Below are 24,139 nucleotides of genomic sequence, written 5' to 3'. Positions count from 1 at the left end.
ATCTATTGCTGAGTTAATAGATGAACATTAACACTTTTCATTATTCCTCAGAGATCTTTTACAGTCGCCCTTTATTTTTCTTCAAAAGTTCAGGATTAGAGTGTGAGGCTGCAAATGATTACCTGGCAGAATGAATCATTTAAGGTTAGGAAATACTCTGTGATTGGAGTCTCATACACCGACACAGCCGCAGGTTTGTGATGATTAATGCTGTTAATGATTTGCCTTCAGGTTGAGAATAAAACCGATAATGTATTCTTCTGTGCTCCTGCCATCAGTGCACTGTAGCTACAAAGAATAACAGCGGTTTCCTGAGGACGAAGCAATCACTTTATTTATTAGCGGACTTACCATGTGTGTGCTAAAAGAGGAAAACAGAGAATACAAAAAAACCAACAATCAATGTGTTTTCTATGATATTTATTGCACCTTGTCATGTCAAATGCATCAGTGTAACAGTCGCGGCCTGCATTAAAAGACTTATATGGAGCATTTAAAGCTCTTTAAAGAGGCAAAACTAACGAATCTAAACAGAACATTAGTCTGGTTAATATATTAGCGTGTAACATTTTGCTATCTTTTTTCAGCTCCACCCAAAGCAAACATTACAACAATCATTAAGAATGTCTCAGTTACATACTGAACAGTAGTACAAGAGAGTATATTTATAAAGAAGAAGAAGTACAATCCTTTCAGAGCGTAAAGGGAATACGATTTTAATATATTGCTTCTAAACATTTATTTAAGATGAGTGTCCCAAGACACTCGTATGGCTTTGATATATTTATCCCTGCCAGTGGCATGGAAATAGCACTTGTCCTTAATAAGTTAAGAAATGATTAACACTGTTAGCTGCCTGTAGTTAAGCAGTGAGAAAGAGATACAGATTGAGAGGGTTTGTTCAGTGGGGGATCCGGGAGGATTTTAGCTACAGCGCTTAGGGAGAGAGGAGGAGGGGGATATAAAGGAGGGGAGGAGGGGGGGGTGCTGTCCCGAGCTGATCTGTGCAGGGGCTGCAGAGCCTCAGGACAAAAGGAGAATCAAAAAATCACTGGTAGAGCAGAAGTTAGACAAAGTTGGACTTAACAAATAAATAAATAAATAGGATCAGTGTTAACAATCTTAAACTGATAAATATATTTACAAGTCGATGAATCAATAAATATTAAGTATCTTTTAAGCAGTTACATCAACTGATTATCCTATTTAGAGTCCTGCATTGCTGCATTAAGGGGATTGAGGTTCATAATGGGTCATTCTTGTTTGTTTGACCGCTTGCAACAGCTTCCCACATCCTGTTTGTGCAACATCCTGTTTATGTAAAAACATAGTGCAAGAAGATGCTGGAACATGCATTAACCCTTCAATCCTGGTCGTGAGCGCAGATAGGAGGCACAGCTCGTCGTAGTTAAGACATGCACTGATGGTGGGGGTTTCACCTGGTGACAAAACAGAGGGAGAATATAAATACAAGTCCAGTGAGACACTTTGTAAACGTTTAGGGGCTCTATTATTCTCATTTTCAGGTTCCTATTTGTATTTTGGTCCTCTACTGTAACATGTATCCATGCTTTAATGTTCAAAAAGATCTTTATGTTCCTCATACTGCTGCAGCACCTCTTTTCACCCTCTGTCTGAAACCAGAGCCCAGTCTGCTCTGATTGGTTAGCTGGCCGGCTCTGTTGTCATTTGTCAACCACTTAGAGATGTCCCGCCCCTTAGTCTATCACGTACAATGTATTGGAGCACTAGCCAATAGAAGTGTGAATGTTACATAGTGATGTCACTTGAGGAAGTTAACAAAGGAGTCCAATGGAGGCATTTCAGGCAGGAGGGGGAGTGTGTGGGAGAGAAACTCCCTCTGGAGAGAACACAGGGTTTTTAGCCTTTGCAGAACATTTACATGCACAAAAACCTATAACACACGACGACCGGAAAGAGAAAGCCCCAAAAAGCATAATGGGCCCCGTTAACCAACACATTGTGCTGGTATTGTGAATAAGCTGTATTAAACATAACTGCAATTCAATTATTTCTAGTGTGTTAGGTGCTGTTTACACGAGAACGCAAACAGTTGTATCCGCTACTTTTCTCTTTCGCATAGCCCGTTCGTTCACACGAGGCCGTAACGGAAACGCGGAAACGGAACCCGCAAACAGTAACGGGTCCCAAGGTGGATAGATCTGCAAACGGAACGCTCTGGGGGGCCAAACGGCTCCGTGTGTACGTCCTATATGATCATTTCCTGATAACGATGAAGCCATAGCCCCGCCTCTGCTGCTCACTGCTGTAGCATGGTCAGTAGCTACTGTCAGTAGCTACTGCTAGTGCTACTGCTACTGCTACTGACCATGCTACAGATGTTAGTGCAAAATCTACAGCTCCACCATGCTACAGATGTTAGTGCAAAATCTACAGCTCCTCTACCACAACCATCAGCAACAAGTGGACATGGAGAATTAGATGAACTACATGTTGCTAAATCCACCGTGGGGCATAAACAGAAGGGCAACCATGGCAACCATCCTCGGGGGTCTTCTTCAGTGCTTTTGGTGTATTTTGTGGCGGAAGTACAGCGCCACTTACAGGCCCGGCATATGTACTACAGCGTCTCCAGCACTTTCGAGCGGCCTCGTGTGAACGGAATACTTTTTTTATATCGTATTCGGTTCGTTTGCGTTTCGTTTGCATGTAAATGGGGTCTTAGATACTGAGCACACAAACAGAAACACCAACTCTTACAGCCCTTAATCAAACAGTCCTGGAGTGCAGCAGCAGTTCTGCAAGCATGCAGAAACAGATCGGCTCCTCTGCAGGGACCACAGCTGTGGAGCCCCAGCACACAGCAACCAGACACACTGCTCCAAAATGTCCACACTTTTTACTCATGAACTGTAATCTAAAAATATTAAATTAAAACAATTTCCAAATGTGCTGTAGCAGGTAATGATGAAAGTTAAACAAACAGATAAGTGAACTGCTTTCCAGGAGTGGGGTGAGCACATTTAAACTACTTTTTCATGTCCAAGAGGATTATATCTTCTCCTCTAATTTGGCAGGAAACAAGGGCGTAGCTTTCATTTTAACATTAGTGGGCAGATGCACATTTTGAGCTAACCAGTTGAGCCCTGAGCCTGTTTTTCAGGCCTCAGGCTAGAAAATGACATTCCCAGAACAATTGACTATATCTTCACTTCTAAAAGGGGTAAATGAATAATCTTTTTTCTCAAAGGAATGATAAACCTGTGAGTTGGATGTAGAAAAGTCACAATCAATATAGCATTTTTTTTATTTTAAAGTAAATTCAGATTGAACATAATGTAAATGATAGTGTCCGTCCAAAATAAAAACATTACTTATAGTGAAAACCACCCTTGGATGATGGGATAGTAGAATAAAAGCTTTAGGAACATATAATAAGTACCCTGTATCAAGATTGATGCACAATAAGTGACATTTGACCTTTTTAGAGAGAATTAGAAAAAAGAACCCACTTCTGGGGTCATTTGGGTGCATTTTCCATATCTATGGCCCCCCTCGTCGATTTTGATGATTGACACCACTTTTTAACCGTTATAGCCAATAGAATTGAAGGGAAGTTCCTAAAATCCATCTAAACATTACCCATTGGTGAATGAGTGATGCGTAGCCAGAATGCCCAATACCGGAAGCTGTCATACACTCTCGTAGCAGCTAATGTGAAATCTCCGTTATTTACATAAATATGGAATGATGGATTATCAGTAATCATTTCAAAGTGACACAGACACATTGGATTAACCTATGGATTAACCTTCAGCAGTGTTTTTATCGTTCTAATGCCATTGAACACAACTTTGGATCAGAACAACAGCATAGGTAAGAATTTCTCCCGTGTTTGCTCCGTAATGCTACGTGTTGTGATGTCTATGTTTGCTTCCCCTGTCGCGAGTTCTGGTCGCTCAGTGATGATACTTATATGTCTGGAATCTGTGGAATCTCAGCTTACTAATCAATATCTGGTTTGTGCAGATCCGATAAGTAATAAGGGTATTTTGCCTTGAGTTCTGTGCTAATTGCGTTAGCATTTTTTCACTCAGGGCTAATTCAGAGCCTTTGTTATTACCCTTTTGTTTCGTTTAGCTAAACATGGTTAATATTGTCTGAAAGCTGAGTTTCTTCACGTTAAGTGGATACAACAGATTCATAGTTTATTAAATGTTAAGAAGGCCTCAGGCGCTTTTTCTTGCAAGATTTTGCGTTTTGCCGCGGGGCCGTGGGGTTTAACTGGTTTTAAACACTACATTTCCTGCATTTGGATTCATTTTAAGGCAACATTAAAAAAAATTCAATCATAAGAATTCATAATATTAGTACTACCTGTCCTTTACTCTGCTCTGCATTATATTATTGCTCAGCTTATATGGTGGCTTCCGTTTTCTTCTGATAATGCATTCATCTCAACATACATCTGTTGCCAAGGACTTTATGTCAGCAATACAAATGTTGTACCAAAGTAAAAAAGCAAATTTTCACTGTGCTTTCACTCAATGTTCAATAATGAGGAAAACAAAATTGAGGCATATCTCAAAATAGATTTGTTTTCATGTTGTGGCCCTGTCTGCACAAACATCCAGGTCAGGTCCTTCCCTTAGATAATCAAGCGCTCTCCCATGAGGTGCATTTGCTTTGAAACATTTATACGGCTTTAAACTGCACTGCTCACTGCCCATGTGCGGACTTTAAGCTGGTATCAGGTTGCGGGTGATCAGGCGTTAATATTACAGTGAAACTCAACGCCTCAGGCCAGCAGAGTGAGGCCTGGTAGCACGTCTGAAAACACTGACTGGCTGTGTGTGAGGGAAACACTGTTAGGGAACAGTTTTTTGATGAGCTCACATTAAGCATTGGTAGTATATTTTTATTTTTGTTTAACAAAGAACGGACAGTGTGAGATAAGAATTTACCTATTTGCCTGAAAGCTGCTTCTTCATACAGGACTTAAAGCTGGTGAACTTCTCCTCCATCCTGACACCCTGCGAAGAGAAAAAGAGAAGACAGTTAGAGGAACATTCCCCACAGCCACTAGATGGCAGTATCCTTTTACTTAAATCACTGCCTCGCAGGTGAGATGTGTTTCAGTAATGAGAAGTGGCAGGAGTGTAATTGAGACATTATGGTCTGGGAGTATTTAAGTCTACCACAACCTAAAGAAAAAAAGAGACATAATAAGTGCTTGGCTGAAGCTGTAATTGAACAGGAAAAGTGGTGTTTGTGAAGCTAATGGCTGCTTAAGTAGGCCTAATTGTGGGAAAGTACTCTGAAAATAAAAATGTATTTCTGAGCATAAACCCATATTTCCCTTTTTTGCCCTTAACCCACTTGACTTTGCATCCATGTTTCTATCTGTGAGCTTTTTAGTGTCTGCGCTGACAGATAAAGAAGTAGTTGGCAAAGACTGACAATGCAGCTAATGTCTCCCATACTGTAAGTCAGTGCTGCTGATGACACCTCTGTCACCTTCAGAGTAATAAAAGAGAGATAGATGCCATCTTTAATGGCCTCTGCTGTCTCACCCCCCCGCCGCGGTGCAGCCGGTCCTTCATGACGCCGACGAACTCCTTGTGGCTGAGTTTACCGTCGTGGTCCTGGTCGAAGATCTTGAAGACCGTGTTGACCAGATGGCGGGTCAGCTTGATGCTCGTAGCCACGTAGACGGCACGGGTAAACTCCTCTGAGAGGGGAGGAAGAAGAGGAGAAGAATAAATCACCACTGAAGAGAGAATTAGATTAGTACAGATGTATTTAATACACATATTAACATTACTATTAGAATCAGAAATGCTCCTTCCTCCCAGAGTGGCGATATTTACAGAGTTACAGCAAATGGACAGGGCAGTTCAAAAGTAAGGGATACATCAAATGGAGGAAGATGTGATGTGAATGATATACAGATTGTTTTGTTTTCTAAGGGTTTTGATTGAGACAACATTTTAAAGTTTTTTGTCACCGGAAAGGTTTCTACGGAAGCCCTGAGAGGCGAATGAGAAGAATATTACATGAGATTATACTTGCACAACTTTTCACCTCTACTTAGGAAGCAGTTTTATTAATTATTATTGAAATGTTGCTATCCGAGAGTCTCTCTTCCCTCTCAGAGCTTTTGTTTGCTTACCTCAATTGATAATCTCACAGATAAAAGAAGAAAATAGAAAAACGTGTTGAAATTAAATGATCCTGTGACTCAATTGTAATGTTTGTACCCCCATAAAGTGACTAAAACTAGACCTGAACTCCTCAAAAATCAATGCCTTTATTTGTAAAATGTAAAGCTTATGAAATGCATCATGCCAAACAAAGCGAACAGCTGCATGTTTATCAATTAGCTCCTATAATTCCCTGAATTCCAAACATTTTAATTAAGTAATTTCTCCAATATGTGTTTAGTAATATGGAACCCAAAAGCGGTCTTTATTTACATTTTTTTAAATGTAAATTATGTAAACATGAAAATAATTCCACCATATTGTTACAATTGTCCATGTTTGCATAATGTAATTTGAGTGGAAATCTAAATAAAATACAATAACCCAATTAACATTTATATCATAACCATATTGACATTATAATTGTTGTCCATATCTATAATGTCACTACAAACTGAGACTTCACCTTGACCAATGGCGCGGTTGGCGAAGTTGTACATCTGCATGGCGATGGCAAAATCCTCCAGGTTGTTAAGGAACTGGAAGAAGGACCTGAACTCCTCAAAGGTGATTCCCTGCAAGGACAATAACAGCAGTAAAATAAAACGCCTTTATTTAAAAAACATAAAGCTTGTGAAATGCAACATCCTAAAGTGGCACATAAAGCTAACGGCTGCATGTGTCAACACTCCGGCGAAGGATAGCGCTACAATTCACACAGCCCATAATCTGCCTCCTTTCATCCTGCGGGGGGGAATCCTTTAGTGTGTGTGGGACCTTGAAGCCATCAGATAGATAACACAGCCAAACAGACAGAGTATACATTGCTGGATTTTCCCTGCGCGGTATGGACACGCTGAGCTGTCAGCAGCGGGGGGAGGATTGTAGCTTTTTTTGGGAAGAGGTCAGGCCGTTTGCAGACTTTTTCTAAGGCAGATTAACCTGATACTTGAATAAACAAAAACAACAAAAGTGATGAATCCCCAAACATCTCAGGCTTGGCTGATGACTCAAACAGTGAGCCTATTGATCTCCACTCAACCGTCCCGCGGCTACTAGCTCCTTCTCGCGCCGGGGGCCTCGCCAAACAGGCAGTGCACACAGCCGAACAAATGGAGTAATGACTAATCTGTGACGCTTTGCTGTTTTAACAAGGTGGGAGCCATAAAATATCTCTTAGCCTAACGATGAGACCCACTTGATGGTGAATGGGGATCTAGCAACGGGCTACTCCAGGAGTGCCGAGAGGAAAAACACATTAAAGCTAAAATGAGGATGCCTCACTCAACAGCTAATTCACAGAGCGGTACTGAAAGAACCGGAGGAATAAAATACTGCCATACTCACACAGACTTAGAACAGGGGGCAGAGCTTGCCTCATTTAGAGATCTCGTAGATTTGTGATCTCTCTGTGAGTTATGCATGGAACTATATGTTGTCAAAGCGCAGAGACGTCCTGTTATATTGTCGTCATAATGAGGTTGCCAGTTTTGGAACCACAGTGCCTCTACAGTGCCTATATCCCACTGACAGTCTCTGGTGGCTATCTGAACTTCAGCCGGTGCAACAGGCAGACAGAAAAGCTGTTGTTTGTCAATTAGCTCCAATAATTCCCATAAATCCACAAATTGTAATTCCAAATATTATTATTTCTATCCTCTCAAAAAAAAAAAGTGTTTTCAGCAATATGGAAGCCAAAAGGGCCGTTTATGATCATGAATGCTTAAAAAAATTTTTTTTAAACTTACGACTTTACACGTTTGTATTTGTTGTATGATCAAGTGCTATGAAGGGACTGTGAAGAACTATAGGAGGAAAGGAAACTCCTGACCCGGAGTGGACAAAATATCCTGAATTCTAATATAATGTCCAATTGAATCTTTCAGCCTTTGTGAATCTTATAAATCTAAAGAAAGTAGTTGATACATTTTTCTGCATTTTCTGAGGCAGTGGTTTTTGAAGTTGTATTGGATTACATCCTATTGTGAGGCGTAAGTCATATGTTGTCTACCCTTTGTACTTTAACATGAGGAAAGGGAGCTGTCAGTAGAAGAAGTGACGACAAATCTGAAGGGAAACACCTTTTCGTCCGGCAGGCTGTGGCGCAGGTTCTCCAAGTACTCGCTGACGTCGTCCACGTTGGTGTAGCGAAGCAGGATCCGAGCAAAGTCTTCCTCGCTGATGGTGGGCAGGCCTTTGGAGTAGGAGAGGAACTCTATCTCAAGCACCTCTGTCTGCAGGTTGTCCATGAACCTGGAGGAGGAGAGAGACGCATTGCTGACAGGAAACGCCACCACCAGAAACTCACATGTACAAAGGAACACTTAACATGGTCCCAAACAAAGCCACTCAAGGCTCCTGGAGGTATGAAAATGATTAATGGCCATATGGATAATGATTTTCTCCAGACATTATCACAGAGAAGACAAAAGGTTTTTCAACTCACTCGTAAAAATCTTCAAATTTCAACTCAGCTTTGCCCTTCTTCCCAAAGAAATACACCAGCAGGGTTGTCTCTATCTTTTCATCCACATGCTACCAGAGGGAGAAGGGATTCATTATGAGCTTTAAACGAAGACTCAGCCAAACATCTATAAAATGTGCACAAATTCTTAGTTGGAGCAACTAGGATGAGCTGTTTTCTAACGTTTTGATGTATCATGGTTATACCAGGTAAACATTAACAATGGCATTTATCTAGCCATGCTGAAAGCTTCAAGTAAAGATGCTAGTTAATACCCAGATTCTGCTATTGAATAGTTACTCAGGGTTAATGGTTAATCGTTCACTGTGAAAACCAAACAGTGGGCCAGCATTTCTCATCTCTGCAAGATACAATCACGTGCCATGCTACCGATTCGTTAAACATGCTAAAGAAATCTTTGTTAGAATTTTCTGTCCCTAAACTGATGCATAAATCAAAGACTTTTCCCTCACAGACTACAGACAGTGAGAACATGGTGTGTACGGTTACTGTATAACCAGAGTAATGAGGGCAAGGCTACCTCAGTGAGATCAGAAAACAGAACTTGACTTGTGCCACGTCTGAGAACATCCCACATGCCTCGGGCCTCCACATGCTGACTGTCTTTTTTAAGAACCTGTGGCAGCAGTTGAATCAGATGTTAGGAGACAAGATACATGTAGCACATTTCACCGAGATTAGGAGGAGGAATATGGGCAGAAAAACAAGGAAACAATGAGGCAGGCAGGAGGACTGTACGGAAGCCCAGAGAGGCCAGTGGGATGAAAGCATTCTGGTGATATATTATTTAAAGTGTGATTTAAATAGTTTTTTTCCTGCCCTTTGTTTATTAATTCAGGATAATCTTTTGTACGTGTTGTTGTTTTTAAACGGACAGGACACAAGAGGATAAGGAGCAACACTTCATCAGGTTGTAAATAGGACCATTTGAATTTGTCCATGCAATCTAAACACAAAGTACACATTTTGATGAATAAAATAAATGTCTTGTCAAAAGAAAGACATGACAATAATGTTACATGTTAACATTATAACACATAATACATGTACCTTGTGATTATCATGGAGAAATTGATCACCTGGAAAAAACATGAATGCTTTAAGGTCCTTTTCAGAATATCGGGCAGTTTCGATAAGAGTTTTAAAAAAAAATGATTTGCAAAACTTTTTTTTACCTGTTTCTCAAATGAATGTTGTTTTGTAATTCAGTTAAAAATATTATCCTGCAAAACCCTCATACACAGAAAATAAACAAAACTGCATATTTTCTTTTCTCACTTGCCTCTCAGGGGCTCCATAGCACAGACATGTACATACTGAAGCAAGACAAGGAGTCAGACATTATCAGAAGGCAAAGAATAAAAAAATCAAGGGCCCTGGGACAGATGGACTGACATCCATCCACACTCAAACAGGCAGACACAGAGTGGGGCTGACACCGGTGGATCTGAGGGCCCATTAGCCCCGCATGAGCCAGCTCTGCAGCCATGCATGCAGCCTGTTGGCAGGACATGGAGCCAACATCGCTAACACATGTCCAAAGCATGCAGGGCGTGAGAGCTGAGGGGAAACTGAACCCTTCCAGTACATCATCATTTGATGCTACAAGCTAAGAAGTACACATCTTTCACCTACCGTTGTGAAATCGGTTCAAACTATATAAAAGTTAATGGTGCAGATTTAACCAATTCAGTACAATTCACAACGACGTGTCTTGAAAAAACGAAGCCACAATTTTGCTCTCGATGAGGTCATGCTCCTGATCTCAGATTAACATATCATTATCTTTATTACAGTTTACACGCTGTGCTCACTCTGTATAACTACAGCTACACTGAAACACACACATGTTCTTGTAATAAGTGTTATAAGCAAAGAAAGATCACAGGAAATCTATCTTGAGAAGTCAAAAACTAGAATTTCCACTAATGTTGTTGCCTCTCACTCTCATTTTGTTTTTCCAACCTATCATTTCCTCGGTCTAGATGTTTCTCAAGTCTCGACATCACCTCATTCAACATCAGCTCACACACTGCGGAGCGGGAACAGCTAGCTGCCTCCGTCGACACGTGTTCTTAAGTATGGCTTGCTTCACTTCATAATATTTCTTTTTCTTATCGACAGTTTTTTTTTCATCTCTGCAGCCTGAGGGCGAATGTATGTGAGGCAGCCGATAAAACAGCTCTTCCTCTGCGCCGCATCGCCTTCCACCAGAGAGAGATTTACGACATGATCCCACAGCTAATTACTGAACAACCTTTTAGTGCACCGTGCTGCCTGGTCCCATCTCCTCCCATGAAAAGATCCTGATACTCTTGTAATCAGAATACGCTGGGGAAAGCCCGACCGCAGCAATGAACACAGTGTGTTGTGTGTTTCTGACTTTTGAACTTTTTTTCTGGAAAGATACCTGCACAAATCACAACAAAGGCAAGACACACCTAAAGGTAGAGTGTTCAAAAAGATGTCCCTCTGCTAGCCTCTTCTATGTGAGTGCTTTTCACAGTTATCCTCCCTGACTGGCATCTTCATGGTCAAACCCATCACTAAAGGTAACATGAGACCAAATACCGCTCCTCTAGAAACTGTAAAAATAAAACATGGGGGTCCGGGTGAAACGTTGTCAGTCCACAGGTAAGAGCTTTGTGAAGTGGAATCTCTCGCTGACAAAAGGCGAGTACATAAATCATCTCAGCTACCACACACTAAGGCAAGGTGTCACAAAATGCTGGAGCACACAGCGCTTTACTTCGATTCAAGTGAATGTGAAAAGGGTTATCTTCGGTGTCAGCCCCCGAGATGCATGTGTGCAAAAAAAGAAAAACAGGTTTGGAGGAGCACATGCCAAAAAAAGACATGCAATAAGCAGGTCATTTTCCTTTAGGAAAGAGAACAATACATACACTGTGTGGCTGGGATTTGGGTTGACCGTACAGCTGCAGGCTCTGAAGGAAAGGAGAGGGAACTCATTTTAGAGCAATGCATCGTTATGTCTCCAAATCTAGAGTGCCCATTCTAATGATCTTTTTGATGCTTATACGGGCGTCAGATTAATGCAAGACTTTCCAGAGATGCTAACATTTGTCCCGGGAGAGTTTAAGCTCCTTCATGTTGTGTTTGCGCGATAAGACCTCAAAGAGTCGCTCTTATCGCTCCATTCAGCTCTGCCTGTTTACATCCACCTGCATGCGGCGCAAGACAGCCCCGAGGAGATGAAAGGGTCAGGCATGTTTTACCCTGTTTGACCACATTCACCTCTGTACAGCCCAGCTTCTCTCGAGGAGCACAAAACCCTGTCATGTCAGACATTGGCTGAACTGTAAGATTCAGGTCAATGGCAGGGGGCTTCTCGAAATGAGAGAAATACATATAAATAAACAGATATTAAAGTGTACTCAAAGTGTTTATATCTCAAAGAAGAAGCATTCTTTTTCGATTTGTTCATTACGCAAGTTGACATCATGATGATGATACAAAAACGATATTGTACAATCCTAAGCGCCATTGAGCTTTTTTAATTAACGGTACAGTAAAAAGGACTTATTTTCAAAGGTGTCACTCGTTCTGACAAACCCTGAGAGAATCACCTGACTGTAGTCCCTGTCAGCTGTTTAGAGATCTCTTACCTTCTGGAAACTACTATGCGTTTCATTTACCTTAGCTGGAAGTACAATATTGGAGTTTGGACTCCCAAAATCCATCAAATCCGACAAATAATATCTGTTCCAGCCAGGTGAATTACACTGTACACATTGATGCAGATATGTTGACAGGAGTTGTCTTTCATAAGAAACAAATAAGAAAGAAATGCTATGAAGAGATCATTTCACGCCGCCATCTTGGATTTGACCCAGACTTTCCGAGTTGTGTCTCAGACTTAAAGGGTGCATTCCAGTAGAAATGTTTAAGATGTCCGGCTTAAGGTTAGCTATACATTTTTCTGATATTTGGCTTTGAGAGCTTTTGAATGCTGAAAACAGCGGCCTGCTACAGTTGGAAAAAAGGTGGATAGTGGACATTTCAGGAAAGCAAAGGAAAGGAACTGCGAAGTTTGCGATCAACCTCTGTTGGTTCATAACAACCTATAATGCATTGAATTGTTAACATAAACAATATTGACTACAGCGATTTATTCATTTGAAAGCCACTCATACCTGCTGGTCAAACCTATGCACGTCATCAGCAACTTCCTTTCTCTCCTTCTTCTTACGGAAAATTTGTTCCAGCTGGTGAGAAGATTAGGTTATTGTGCAACAAAACACTTCAAATGCATTGCATTGTATATGATCATCCAACGAGGCTCATACCACCAAGAACTCCTTTTTGTCCACCATTTCGTTCCCATCTGCATCAAACATGTTGAACGCAATCCTGAAGCCTGCATGGGGCTCTGAAATCAAAACAGTCATCTCTTTATCCCTGAATCATTTTCTAAAAATATTTCTGTTTAAGTGAGTTTGAATATATACCTACTTGTTAAAATGCAGATCAGGAAGAGGTACTCTGTGTAACTGATGACACCTGATGACAAAAGAGAAAAGGTTAGGAAACCAAAACCTTAGTGTTCCCCTTTCTAAACAAGACAGCATCAAATAGCGTTAACCGGTAAGCTGAAGGTGTTTACATGTGTTCAAAGTCATGCTCCCGAGATGAATAAGCCATCCAAAGAAACGCCTTCAGACGAGAGTAATCTTCTCGCGCTCCCTGATAACATCTTAAAAGGTGCCTTTTACTTCATGCTCGGTGTTGCCCAAACACAAACACAGGCTTTACAACTGAGCTGACCGATCTGGACACAAACCCAAACACATTTTCGGCCCACGGCTTCTGATCCTGTTTGGGGTAACAAGGTGTAATACATTCTCAAGTGATCTGTCACTGATTTGAGAATGGCCGATTCAGGTTGTGTGTCGCGTCCTTCAGCTCCCTTTGTTGTGTGACACGGAGAAGGGAAGAGTAAGTGTCAGGAGGAGACATCTCAGTCGACTCGGGAGGCTTCTCCCCTCTGACTCTGAAAGCATTCCCAAGCTTTTGTTTGCTCAGGGAAGATAGAGAATCGAGCGCAGATAGTTCTGGGTGACTGCTCTGGGTGTTATGGGAACTGGAATCAGGTACGAGGGTTTGCTGCAGGGAGATATTGCAGACTAGAAGAGGACAAAAATGGCGAACAAAGATGTCGTTTTGACTCTGCTTTTTCTTTAGAGGCTGGAAATAAGCTGCTAAAAATATGATGTAAAGGCAACTGAAACAAACTCAGGTGTGAAAAGAGATTTAGTGATGCATGCCATTAGAGATCTGAAAAAAAAGCTTCTTGTCATCCTATCTCTCTCTGTTTGGCAGGTACAGCCTTATAATGACAACAGATCTCTGGCTTCAAAGCCTTAAAGCTTAAATGGGTGGAAGAAAGAACAAAAACACTTTTAAGATTCCTGCCATGTTTCAGCAATACCACACACCTTCACCCCCTCCCCCCCCCCTCCCTGCAGCTCAGCCTCTGAGCTCAAGTAGATGTTGTTAGACAATACAAAGAATTCCACAGAAACACTTCATACAGAGTGGCAGTCCCGGAGATGTAATCCAATGCCATTCTTAGGCTTCATAATGTCCGCGGTGATCAGGGGGGGTGGCCGGTGGGACATGTCTCGACATAGCTGGGTTCAAACAGCTCCCTCATTCTCTAAAGCGACGCTTTGTTCGCAGATCAATCCAGCCCTTTTTCCCTGACAAAGCCGCCACATTTAACAGCAGGATTAAAAGCCCCAAATCCCAGCATTGGCACTTAGCTAAAGCAACAGAGGAGGGAGCAGAACAGTGAGATGTGAGGCTCCACTGGCTCGTATGACCTACTGAGGTCCAGGTGGGAACATCGGAAAGATCCTTAGTCACTCAGACAACTTCATTTTCTTCATGAAATGTTATTTTGGATCAAGGTTTGCAGGTGATCATTACACAAGTCGCATAAGGGAGAATAAGGTTTGTTGTGAAGACTCCAATTGTGATGCTAATGCATTTTCCGTGGATACAACTTTTCATACAATTGACTCCAATTTAGTTTGTATTATGCACAGTAGTAATAAAAAGGGAAGCCAAGCAAAATACATATTGTCATTAGCATTAGGCCTTTTCTCCTGTGGCTCCCATTTACAATGTTATGAACCTGCGTAATCAGTGGCTATTGGTACCATTCTAACACGTCAGACATCTGATCATGTGCCTAGGTTGTTAAAATGTGACCGTTGTGAAACTGAATAAAGCTGATTCAACATAATAACTTCTTTCAGTTCAGACATCAATATACTTGGTTATGTTTAGGAAAAGATTGAAACAACATCTTGCTGCTTACCCATGTGAATCTATGACACAGTAGTTGCTGTAGCAGCCCCCCTTGTGAGCCACATCTATTAGGCTGTTAACCAATGACAATGCAGATGTAATCGCCGTGTACTATTCGGGCGCCTGTCTAGGCTTTTATGGAGATTTGTGGTGCAAAACTTTATTTGAGTCAGCCTGATTTTAAATCCATTCGTTTAGAATCATTTCCAACTGCTAAAGAAAACGTTTGAGTTTGGGTATATGGCAATATAGAAGTTGTTCAATCAAAGCTCAAAAGAGCATCCAGTTAAAAAATATACAATAAAGTCTCCAAAAATGAATAAATAACTTATTTCTCGGAAATGTCTACTTTCTCTATAATTACAGTTATATAGTTATTTCCAGCAAAAGTCATAGTTTTTTGCATTTTGTATACAAGAAAGCAGGAAGAATCATTATGCGTTTCATCAATTGCAGTCCCTCCTGCAGAGGTTCCCTGAGAATGAATCTAGATGTTAGCGACTGATGGAGAGATAAGATAATGTTTACAACACTGCTCTGGATTACACGAGGATGACACACAACAGCGCACACTCTGAACAAAGCATTAAGAGGAATTACTTCAATTCAGTGGATTCATGTGCTGAGCTGTGGCACATGGAGTGGGTTAGCTCACCTCGTTCACGCAGATTTCTAAACAAATTGGATGATCCTTTCCAAACAGGCGGGGTGTCAGCCAACATCTTGTCTAAATCCTGAGAGAATAGAGGGAGATCCCAAATCACTCATTCATTTCTAAATCCTGAGTAATCACAGCGTCACGCGGTGTTTGTGGGAATGACAGTAATTACAGAGGTTTCACACAGAGGAGAGGAACCAGCGCTTTGATGACAGAGAGAATCTCACCTTGTTCGTGAGGGACTTCCATGCTCTCCTACCTGAAAACACAACGTTAACAGTCAGTGTGTGATGTATGTCTGACTGAGAATTCAAGTACATTTACTCAAGTGTTTTGACTTGAGTATTTCCCTTTAATGCTTTCAACTTACAGAGGCGACTCAACTACATGTATCTGTGAAACTTCATTTATAATATCTTTCCTGTCAAGTAAACACAAAACAAATAAAGTAAATAAACAAAAGGATGAAGTGTTTCTTTATAAGTTAAGAACGTATTTAAATGATTTTAAATACACTTTTTAAAAAGACTCTTGGGTCAGCTGCAAAGTGTATTGTCAAAACGCTGAAAACAGCTATTTCTCTTATAAGAAAATGAATTTTAAGAGATAAGTGGTTAACAAAAATGCTGCACTTATATTAATCCTAAATCAACATATATATATATATATATATATATATAGTCAAAATCAGGGATTCTGAACAGTGACTTCTTTCACTTTTGATACTTTAATACTTTAAGTATCAAAAGTTAAAGAAGTCACTTATTTACTTAGAGTTGAAGTAAATGTTGCTGTTAATACTTACAAACTTTAATTTGAGTTTTGAATGTAGGACTTGTAGTGGATTTATTTCACAGGAAGTACTTAAAGACATATAAAGGATCTGAATAAGTCTTCCACTACTTATGAATATAATAGTACGCTTTTATCGGGAATTCTATATAAGGAAAATAGAATTGGGAAACAGAAATTAAAACAGGTGTTTATGTGGACAGAAACACAAGCTGTGTATTTGCATGAACGCATTCCGATGGTCAATAAACCAGCAGATAAGATAAGGCACGGATAACAGTGACAATAGCCCTCGTCCGACACATTTTAGAGCCTCTTTCTGAACCTGGGATTATTGTCATGGCTTCCTCTCCAACAAAGAGAGTGAGCATGCTTTCCTCATTAAAGTTTAATAACCATACCTCATGGATCTAATATGAATAATTGACATGGCAGCACTTTTAGTTTGGACTGTAATGATTCTACATCCCCACTATCCCCTGCTTCACTTCTTCACTGTCAAACACATCCACAATATAACCATAACACATTCAGATCATTGTGTGGCAACACATCAGCCAGCAGAGGTCAATTACTCAGCATGCTGATACATTAGAGCCTCTTATTGACCTTCCTCATTAGATTCCAGTGAAGACATGTCCAACACATTACAGCGTGCCACACACCTTCCATCATAATCAATCACAGTAATCACAATGTGTTATCGGTACATTTATGACAGTTGTTTGGTCGCTCCGAGTCTCTGCGAGTTTGTTGCCACATAAATGAGCCATAAAAATGGGGTTGCTGGTAAAGATGCCTATCTTTATGCAGGTGTTATGACTGAAGCTCTGCAAGCTGCAACTTATTGTCTGAGGATGACACTTCACAGGCCCTCAGCAACATGTCAAGTTCCAGGAAAAAACACAAAAAAAATTCTAAGTGGAGAAAAGCGGGTTTATCTGATGACTTGAAAGAAGTGTTATTAGGTAAATGGTTGCTCATTAGAGAGGAAATGGACTTATTTCACTCTGAAAGAATGATTGAGCTAAACTCATTTGAAAAAAGGACATTTAGTTGGGAGGTAGTGAAACGTTGGCCTGCAGAAAAGGATTATCTTCAGCATCGATTCATCTGCAACTTCATTTCTTGATTTATCATTCAGTCCATAATATTTCAGAAAATTGAAAAAAAGGCTGTCCAAATATTTTGAAGTCAAAGGTAATGGCTTTCAATGTCTTGTTTTGTCAGTTCAATATGATTTAAAACAGAAAAAAGCAGTCAATCTCCATGTTTGAGGGACTGGAAACAGCATTTTCTGACATTTTAGCACGACAAATGACTTTCATTTTAAAAGATACGTTAACTAATAATGGCAAGGTCTTTTTATTCTGCCTTTTCGAAAAAGAAAAGAAGCAGGAACTTTATTAGGAAATCACAAAATGGTGTTTTAACAAGAACAAAACAGGACCTTAAAATAGAACTTGATCTGTTTCATCAAAATAAATGTAGAGAAATCAATGGACGAGAGAAAAACACTCCGATTTAAGAAGCTATAAAACAATTCATAAATGAATCGTGAAAACTGTTGTTGGTTAATCTTCTTCCTCCCAAGGGGTGTTCAGTATTATTGGAAGGAGCTGAGTAATAGGAATACACTCACTCTTTGGTTGATTCAAGGTGACGGACTCCAGGAAGTTGAGTGGCGTCATGTAGAGCTGGCCCTCGTGCTCTACCGAACTGAACTGGCGAAATCTGTTTTCATTGGTCGACATGTACACATCTCCATCGTCCAAACCATAGGTCCGTGCCTGTAACCCACGCACACACATACACACACACACATATACACACACACACACACACACACACACACACACACACACACACACACACACACACACACACACACACACACACACACACACACACACACACACACACACACACACACACACACACACACACACACACACACACACACACACACACACACACTATCATGAAATACTTCAAATCATCTGTACAGTGATAATACCGTCTGAAAGATGCTTTTTGTGAAGCTTGTCTTGTCACGAAGGGCCTCGCTCACAGGGAACAACAAAGAGGCCGATGCTTTCGTTCAGTAATGGGGTGCATGTTATGTCAGCCCTATTTCTCATCCCTGTGCGCCAGATAATGTCCCTACAACTGTTCAAACCAGCCAGATCAGAAGGCAGGACTGGTGAGGACTGAGTGGATCTCTCTGTCAGGTGGCACAGCGCCAGGTCCACTGGGCACAGAGCAAACACCTAGGGAATGTGTGCCCCCCTCTGCTTAACCATTAAACCCCCTCTAACCACCCCCGCCTCTCATCAAATGTCAGCCCCTCAGCCAAGAGGCCAGTGTCCAGTTTCCTGTGTCCCTGGATTCCTGCTGCCTGTATGGACAGCAGGCAGGCTTTCCTCACTCCAATATGAAACACGGAAACGTGTGTAGCTGTGTGAAAAGATCCTCGTTGACATGTTTGTTTACATCCTCTGTGTGCTCTATGAAATCCTGTTAACAATGTCTGAACTCAAGAGACTTGCTGTAGCAGGGCTGGCATGTAGGCCAATTGAGAGTAATAGACAGGGGGTAGACACAATAACTTATGTTGATCAAAGCATTACAACGCTGATTTTAATAACTCTGTAAAACTGTTGGAAAGATAAGCTAATTCATTAAAGGAAAGAAAAGTAATGCATGAACAATACTTTAAATAATTGATCACTAAGGTGACAGGTTTCTCAAAAACAGGTGCCAATATTTCCTGGTCTTCAGGGCAGCAGCTAATGGTTACTTTACTACTGATGATTCTATCAAGTTGTTTGGATGAATCAGTTTGATGGAAGTAGGTGGCGTCAACAAATGTCATATACTATTACTTAAAATAGAGAATACAAACTGGAAAGAGTGATAGTTTATTGGAATAACTAATAGATTAATTGACTGCTGTAAATTGAATAACTTTGTATTTAGAAGGTGTTGTTGAATAAAACAAGAAAACTGACAATGTCACGTTGAGCTCATGGAAGTTGGGATACCACTAGTGTCTTGTGTTTATTTCTATAATTATGAATCATTCAAATGAACAAGGAATGGATAAATCAATATGATTTGCCCACCTCTCTTGATACATAAAGGGCAGGGAAGTGCACAGGTACGGGCTAATGTTGCCCGGGCAACGGCCCGTTTGGCCTTTTTGGCTGACCTGCCCCTCTGGAGAGAGCAAGAGTTTCTTTTTCTTTTTTCTGTTGTTGCCGAATCAACATGATAAGCCCAGTATTGTAGCGTCTCGCTGCGGGAAACACACTTTGTCAGCGCTGTCATCTGCCGGTGCGTTAAGACCACCTCAGTGTCGGATTTTCATTTTGGAAACTTGATTTTGAGTTGTCTCATGGCAGTTAGGGTATAAGGGATAAACCAGGGGACTTTACTTTCTCTTGATACCGGAGGTTATTTACAAAAGAACACATAAATATAGCCTACTTGTTGTTATTGTGCTTCTCTCTTTCTGTGTCCTTTCATCTGTAAACTCCCTCGACGGGGCCGCTCGCTCTCTTTTCTTGATCGCCGTCTCACGGGGGAACACTTCACTGCCCCGCTTCATTGTAGGATTTCTGCCATGTCTCTACCACTTCAGTTTGACCATCTCTGTTACTTAGTTATGGAATACTAAATAAATAAGTAATTGTACCTTACTCATAAAGAATGATAAGAATAAGAATAATGCGTATTGAACTGGTTTCATTAATTAGTGAGTTTATTTAAGGTAATTAGTTAGAAGCCCTATTTTATCAGTATGTCTGGACTGCACAGCAGTTACAATGGTCTGGTCAAACTACATTAGAACAGAATTGCCCGCATGTTGTCTTTAATAGTTACTAACATTAGACATTTTAATGAGATATGGACCGCAAAACAAAAAATGTCCCATGTTTTCATTTTTAAAATCAAGTCACCGAATGCAAGTAGTCGCCTTAGCTTATTTTGTTATGAGATGTGAATTACTGTTCAATTTAGTTGATGTAATAATCATTTGGTTTCTTTTACATTAAAAACAAATTACAATTTTCAAAAGGTCTTATGTTTTTTATCGAGGGGAGGCCCTTTTTCCAGTTTAGAGCAAAAGCCCCTCCAAATGTCTGTGCACGTCCCTGACAAAGGGTGTAAGATAAGAACAATATAGTATCTCCAAAATGAACAATACATTTGAATTAAAAACTCTCTCATATAATGTGAACATAACATTAATGGTTTCTCAAAGCTCCAGCTATTTGAAAGACTATAATATTACATTTATGTTGTTAATTAGTCCAGCTGATACAAACCATGAAGTCAGTGTATTGTAAACATATCTACCATGTGTTTTTCCTCTTAATGTTCCCAAGGCTAATACTTAGTTATTATACGACATATAGGCCTAAGCAGAAAACGCAGGCAACCCCCTCACTTATGGTAGCAATTAGGTCACGTGATCTGACTATTTTGCCTGTTCAGCACCAAAGGTCGGGATAGCTCCTCGTAACTACGTCACATTAATGTAGTTTCACGTGCACACAATATGATAAAAGCTAATTGTGATGGAAATGTAGATGCCCCGACCATTGTCAGCATATGTTCATTTGAGACACAAATGAAAGGAAAATGGAAGGGTTTTTACACGACACTAGGTGACTATAATATGTGAGATAAATGAAGCTGCGCAGCTTGGCAAATGTCCCACTGTACCTTATCGGTGGCAGAGACTGATGGCAGCGCCAGATGAAAGAGTCGAGCCTCGACATGGCTCTTCAAGCCAGAGCGCCTGTACGAGCAGCAGTAGTAATAATAGTAAGCAGCCCCGGTCGCAGCGGTTCCTACGGAGACAACTTTCAACACTTTCGTTGCTTTCTGCTTCGTAAACGTCCCTGTCTTGAAGCTGTTAGTGAGTAAAGGGATAAGCCTGCGCAGGGCAGCCATGGCTGTTTACACTAAGGTGTCGTAACCGATAACACACTCACTCACGGCTAAGAGCAGCTCGCGCTCAAGCTGCCTGCTGCTGCTGCTCCGAGCTCGCGAGATATGCCGTGTGTATTTCAAATCGCTCTGGGATTACAAGGCGTCAGATTCGTGAGAGAGAAGGAAATGTTCAAATCTTTAGACAAACATAGAAACACACTCTGACCTATTTCTTATGTCTCATATTGATTTTAAGTGTCATATTTTTTGGGTTACATTTTTTATTTGGGTTTTAAGTGATGTAATAGCTTAGTATAAACCCACAGCCCACCAACAACTATCTCTCTCTCTCTGTATATGCCCTAAGGAGAAGGGGGAAAAATCCCTGCCAGGGCACGTCTGAACTGTGACAGCCCCGCCCATTACTAGTCCTGTGGTTTTGCACCTGCCTCACCACCCCTGCCACTTTGAGCGCAAACCCTCCAGGAGCTCCTGTACCTGCACTGCAGCGTTTCCTCAGCCCGCACCACTGAACCCAACACTGGCGTGTGCCCTTCACGGCTCCACTGAGGCATCACGCTGTGAACAGGTATGCTACACAAGGGTTATCTGAGCGGAAACTGCAGCATACCCCCCAACTGATGAAGACGCAGCGGTGTGAAAAAGGAGAAAAGAGATAAATCAGTGCACCCAGCAGCGGAGATATTGTGAGTGTTTATATGTAAGGGGTGAGAACTCCGTGTAATCACACAACGGGTGCATGTGCTAAGTAACGGGGGACGTAAACATGCAATAAGTGGCAACCAGGTAGTGTACTACGCACGAGCGCTCGCTCCGGACCTCCTCACTGAACTTTACCCGCTGAGCTTTGACGCGATGGCTGCTGCTCTGGGGGAAGTTGGAGGCGTCTTGCACGGCATCGATGGTGTCCCACAGGTCGGGTCCACTTTCTTACTGACCCCTCCCGGGGACAGTCCGACCCTTCTGGGGGAGCACTTCATGATGTCCGGGGACAGGCTCTCGCGCAGCACCGCGGCGGATTTAACGCACCTCAAAGGGATTCTCAGGAGGAGACAGTTATACTGCAGGACTGGATTTCACCTGGAAATACTTCCGGATGGCTCGGTGCAAGGGACGAGGAAGGACCACAGTCGTTTTGGTAAATACTGAGAGATTCATTTTTGTATATATGTTGGTAGCAAACACTAGAAGGAAGTAAAGTGCATGGCCACATTTATACAAATATCAAAATGTTAAGCAACAAGAAAATGGTGAATAAGAATAATGCCAATAACAATCTTGTCATATAATTCTCTTCTTTTTAAAATATATAAATTGTGATAAAACACTCCAAAAGGAGCTATTTTATAATATTCTTTCATCCTTGTCAAAGTCTGTACTGAGCACCTGTGTTATTCTTCTCCAGGTATTTTGGAATTCATAAGCCTTGCTGTTGGGTTGATAAGCATTCGAGGGGTGGACAGTGGACTCTATCTGGGGATGAACGACAAAGGAGAGCTGTATGGATCTGTAAGTACCTGCTTTGCTTGTTAATGTCACCCAAATCCTTATTTTTGACCATTTGATGGCACACAAGGAGCTTTATTTGTTATTTATCAAGTTTCGGGAATTTAGTTCAGGATGTAAATTAAAAGAAACTATGAATAAGTGTTTACTTTCTGCACCACTCTGTTCTTTTTCAGGAGAAGCTCTCAGCTGAATGTGTCTTCAGGGAGCAGTTTGAGGAGAACTGGTACAACACATACTCGTCCAACCTCTACAAACACGGAGACAGAGGGACGCGTTACTTTGTGGCATTAAATAAAGACGGGACACCAAGGGACGGGACTAAATCCAGGCGGCACCAGAAATTTACACACTTCTTGCCCAGACCTGTGGACCCTGACCGCGTGCCGGAGCTGTACAGGGATATCCTGGGACACAGCTGAGGCCTGGGAGCCCGGTCCAGTTCAGGAATAGCTGCTAAAGCCCTGGCAGGCAGGGAGCAGAGAAGAGGAGAGGGACCCAGGCAGGGGTGTGCCTGGTGCAGGCTGGGGGACAGCAGCCCGACCGGCAGGGATAAAGGCACCGGGGCCTCTTGTAGGAATGCATGGGCCATCTCTCAGCAGCCAGGAAGACGGCTCACGCTCGGCATGAGGGGCTTGTTTGTCTCACAGGGCCGGACGACCCTTAAAGTACCTGCGTGGAATAGGAGATGAATGGGAAGCTGATCATGGGGCATCTCCTCTGGTCACACAGGGTCCATGGGAATCTGTCGAGTCATGAAATAGTACTTTAATTTTGTCAGAGAGCCGTCGTTTGTTCAGAAGGACTTTGAAGGAATTCAGTTTTATTTTGTTTTCTTACCTGTGTCTCAACCTGTTTGTAAAGAGCAAAAAGTGTAACAAATTATTTATTCATTTTTAGATACATATATTTATGTTATATATTTATTTATTTGAGAATATATATTTTAATATAGGAAAACCCACTAGAGACTGTATCGATTATATAAAGACTGAGACATTTTACCATTATGTCTTTTATTCAGAAAAAAGCTCAGCTATAGTGAGATACTGTAATCATTTCAAAAATATGAAACATATTGGCAACATCTGGAAACAGCCCCATGTATGTGATAAAATGTGCCTTTTATCACAATATGGCAATTGTGAATCAATTTAAAAAATAATCTTTGTAATGTTGACATTTTAATTCTAACCAAACTACTGTTACATGTGTTAA

The 24,139-nt window shown here is 41.2% G+C and overlaps 2 protein-coding genes across 5 annotated transcripts; one reads left to right on the top strand and one right to left on the bottom strand.

Moving 5' to 3' along the window:
* Positions 1-403: 403 nt before the first annotated feature.
* On the bottom strand, positions 404-22,365 carry micu3b (mitochondrial calcium uptake family, member 3b). Of its 4 annotated transcripts, none has more exons than XM_079669659.1 (15): positions 22,253-22,365; positions 18,096-18,243; positions 15,889-15,920; positions 15,659-15,737; positions 13,144-13,191; positions 12,978-13,060; positions 12,825-12,896; positions 11,574-11,615; positions 9,191-9,286; positions 8,632-8,720; positions 8,267-8,438; positions 6,652-6,760; positions 5,556-5,713; positions 4,947-5,015; positions 404-1,439 (listed from the first exon to the last, which is right to left on the bottom strand). In XM_079669659.1, the coding sequence occupies exons 2-14, from the start codon at positions 18,205-18,207 to the stop codon at positions 4,947-4,949; spliced, it is 1,161 nt and encodes a 386-aa protein (XP_079525785.1). In that variant the 5' UTR covers positions 18,208-18,243; positions 22,253-22,365; the 3' UTR covers positions 404-1,439. The 4 variants fall into 4 exon arrangements, with proteins under 4 accessions (XP_079525785.1, XP_079525783.1, XP_079525782.1 ...); XM_079669657.1 differs by lacking the exon at positions 22,253-22,365 and adding an exon at positions 21,185-21,487 and having other exon boundaries at positions 404-1,022; XM_079669656.1 differs by lacking the exon at positions 22,253-22,365 and adding an exon at positions 21,185-21,484.
* On the top strand, positions 22,259-24,139 carry fgf20b (fibroblast growth factor 20b). Its single transcript, XM_079669661.1, has 3 exons — positions 22,259-22,553; positions 22,821-22,924; positions 23,098-24,139. Exons 1-3 carry the CDS (start codon positions 22,271-22,273, stop codon positions 23,341-23,343), a joined length of 633 nt encoding a protein of 210 aa, XP_079525787.1. The 5' UTR covers positions 22,259-22,270; the 3' UTR covers positions 23,344-24,139.

This window comes from Notothenia rossii (assembly GCF_949606895.1).
Source record: "Notothenia rossii genome assembly, chromosome: 3".
In the NCBI taxonomy this organism is placed as follows: Eukaryota; Metazoa; Chordata; class Actinopteri; order Perciformes; family Nototheniidae; genus Notothenia; species Notothenia rossii.
Note: the sequence above shows the minus strand (reverse complement) of the source record. Positions and strands in the feature narration are given on the sequence as shown.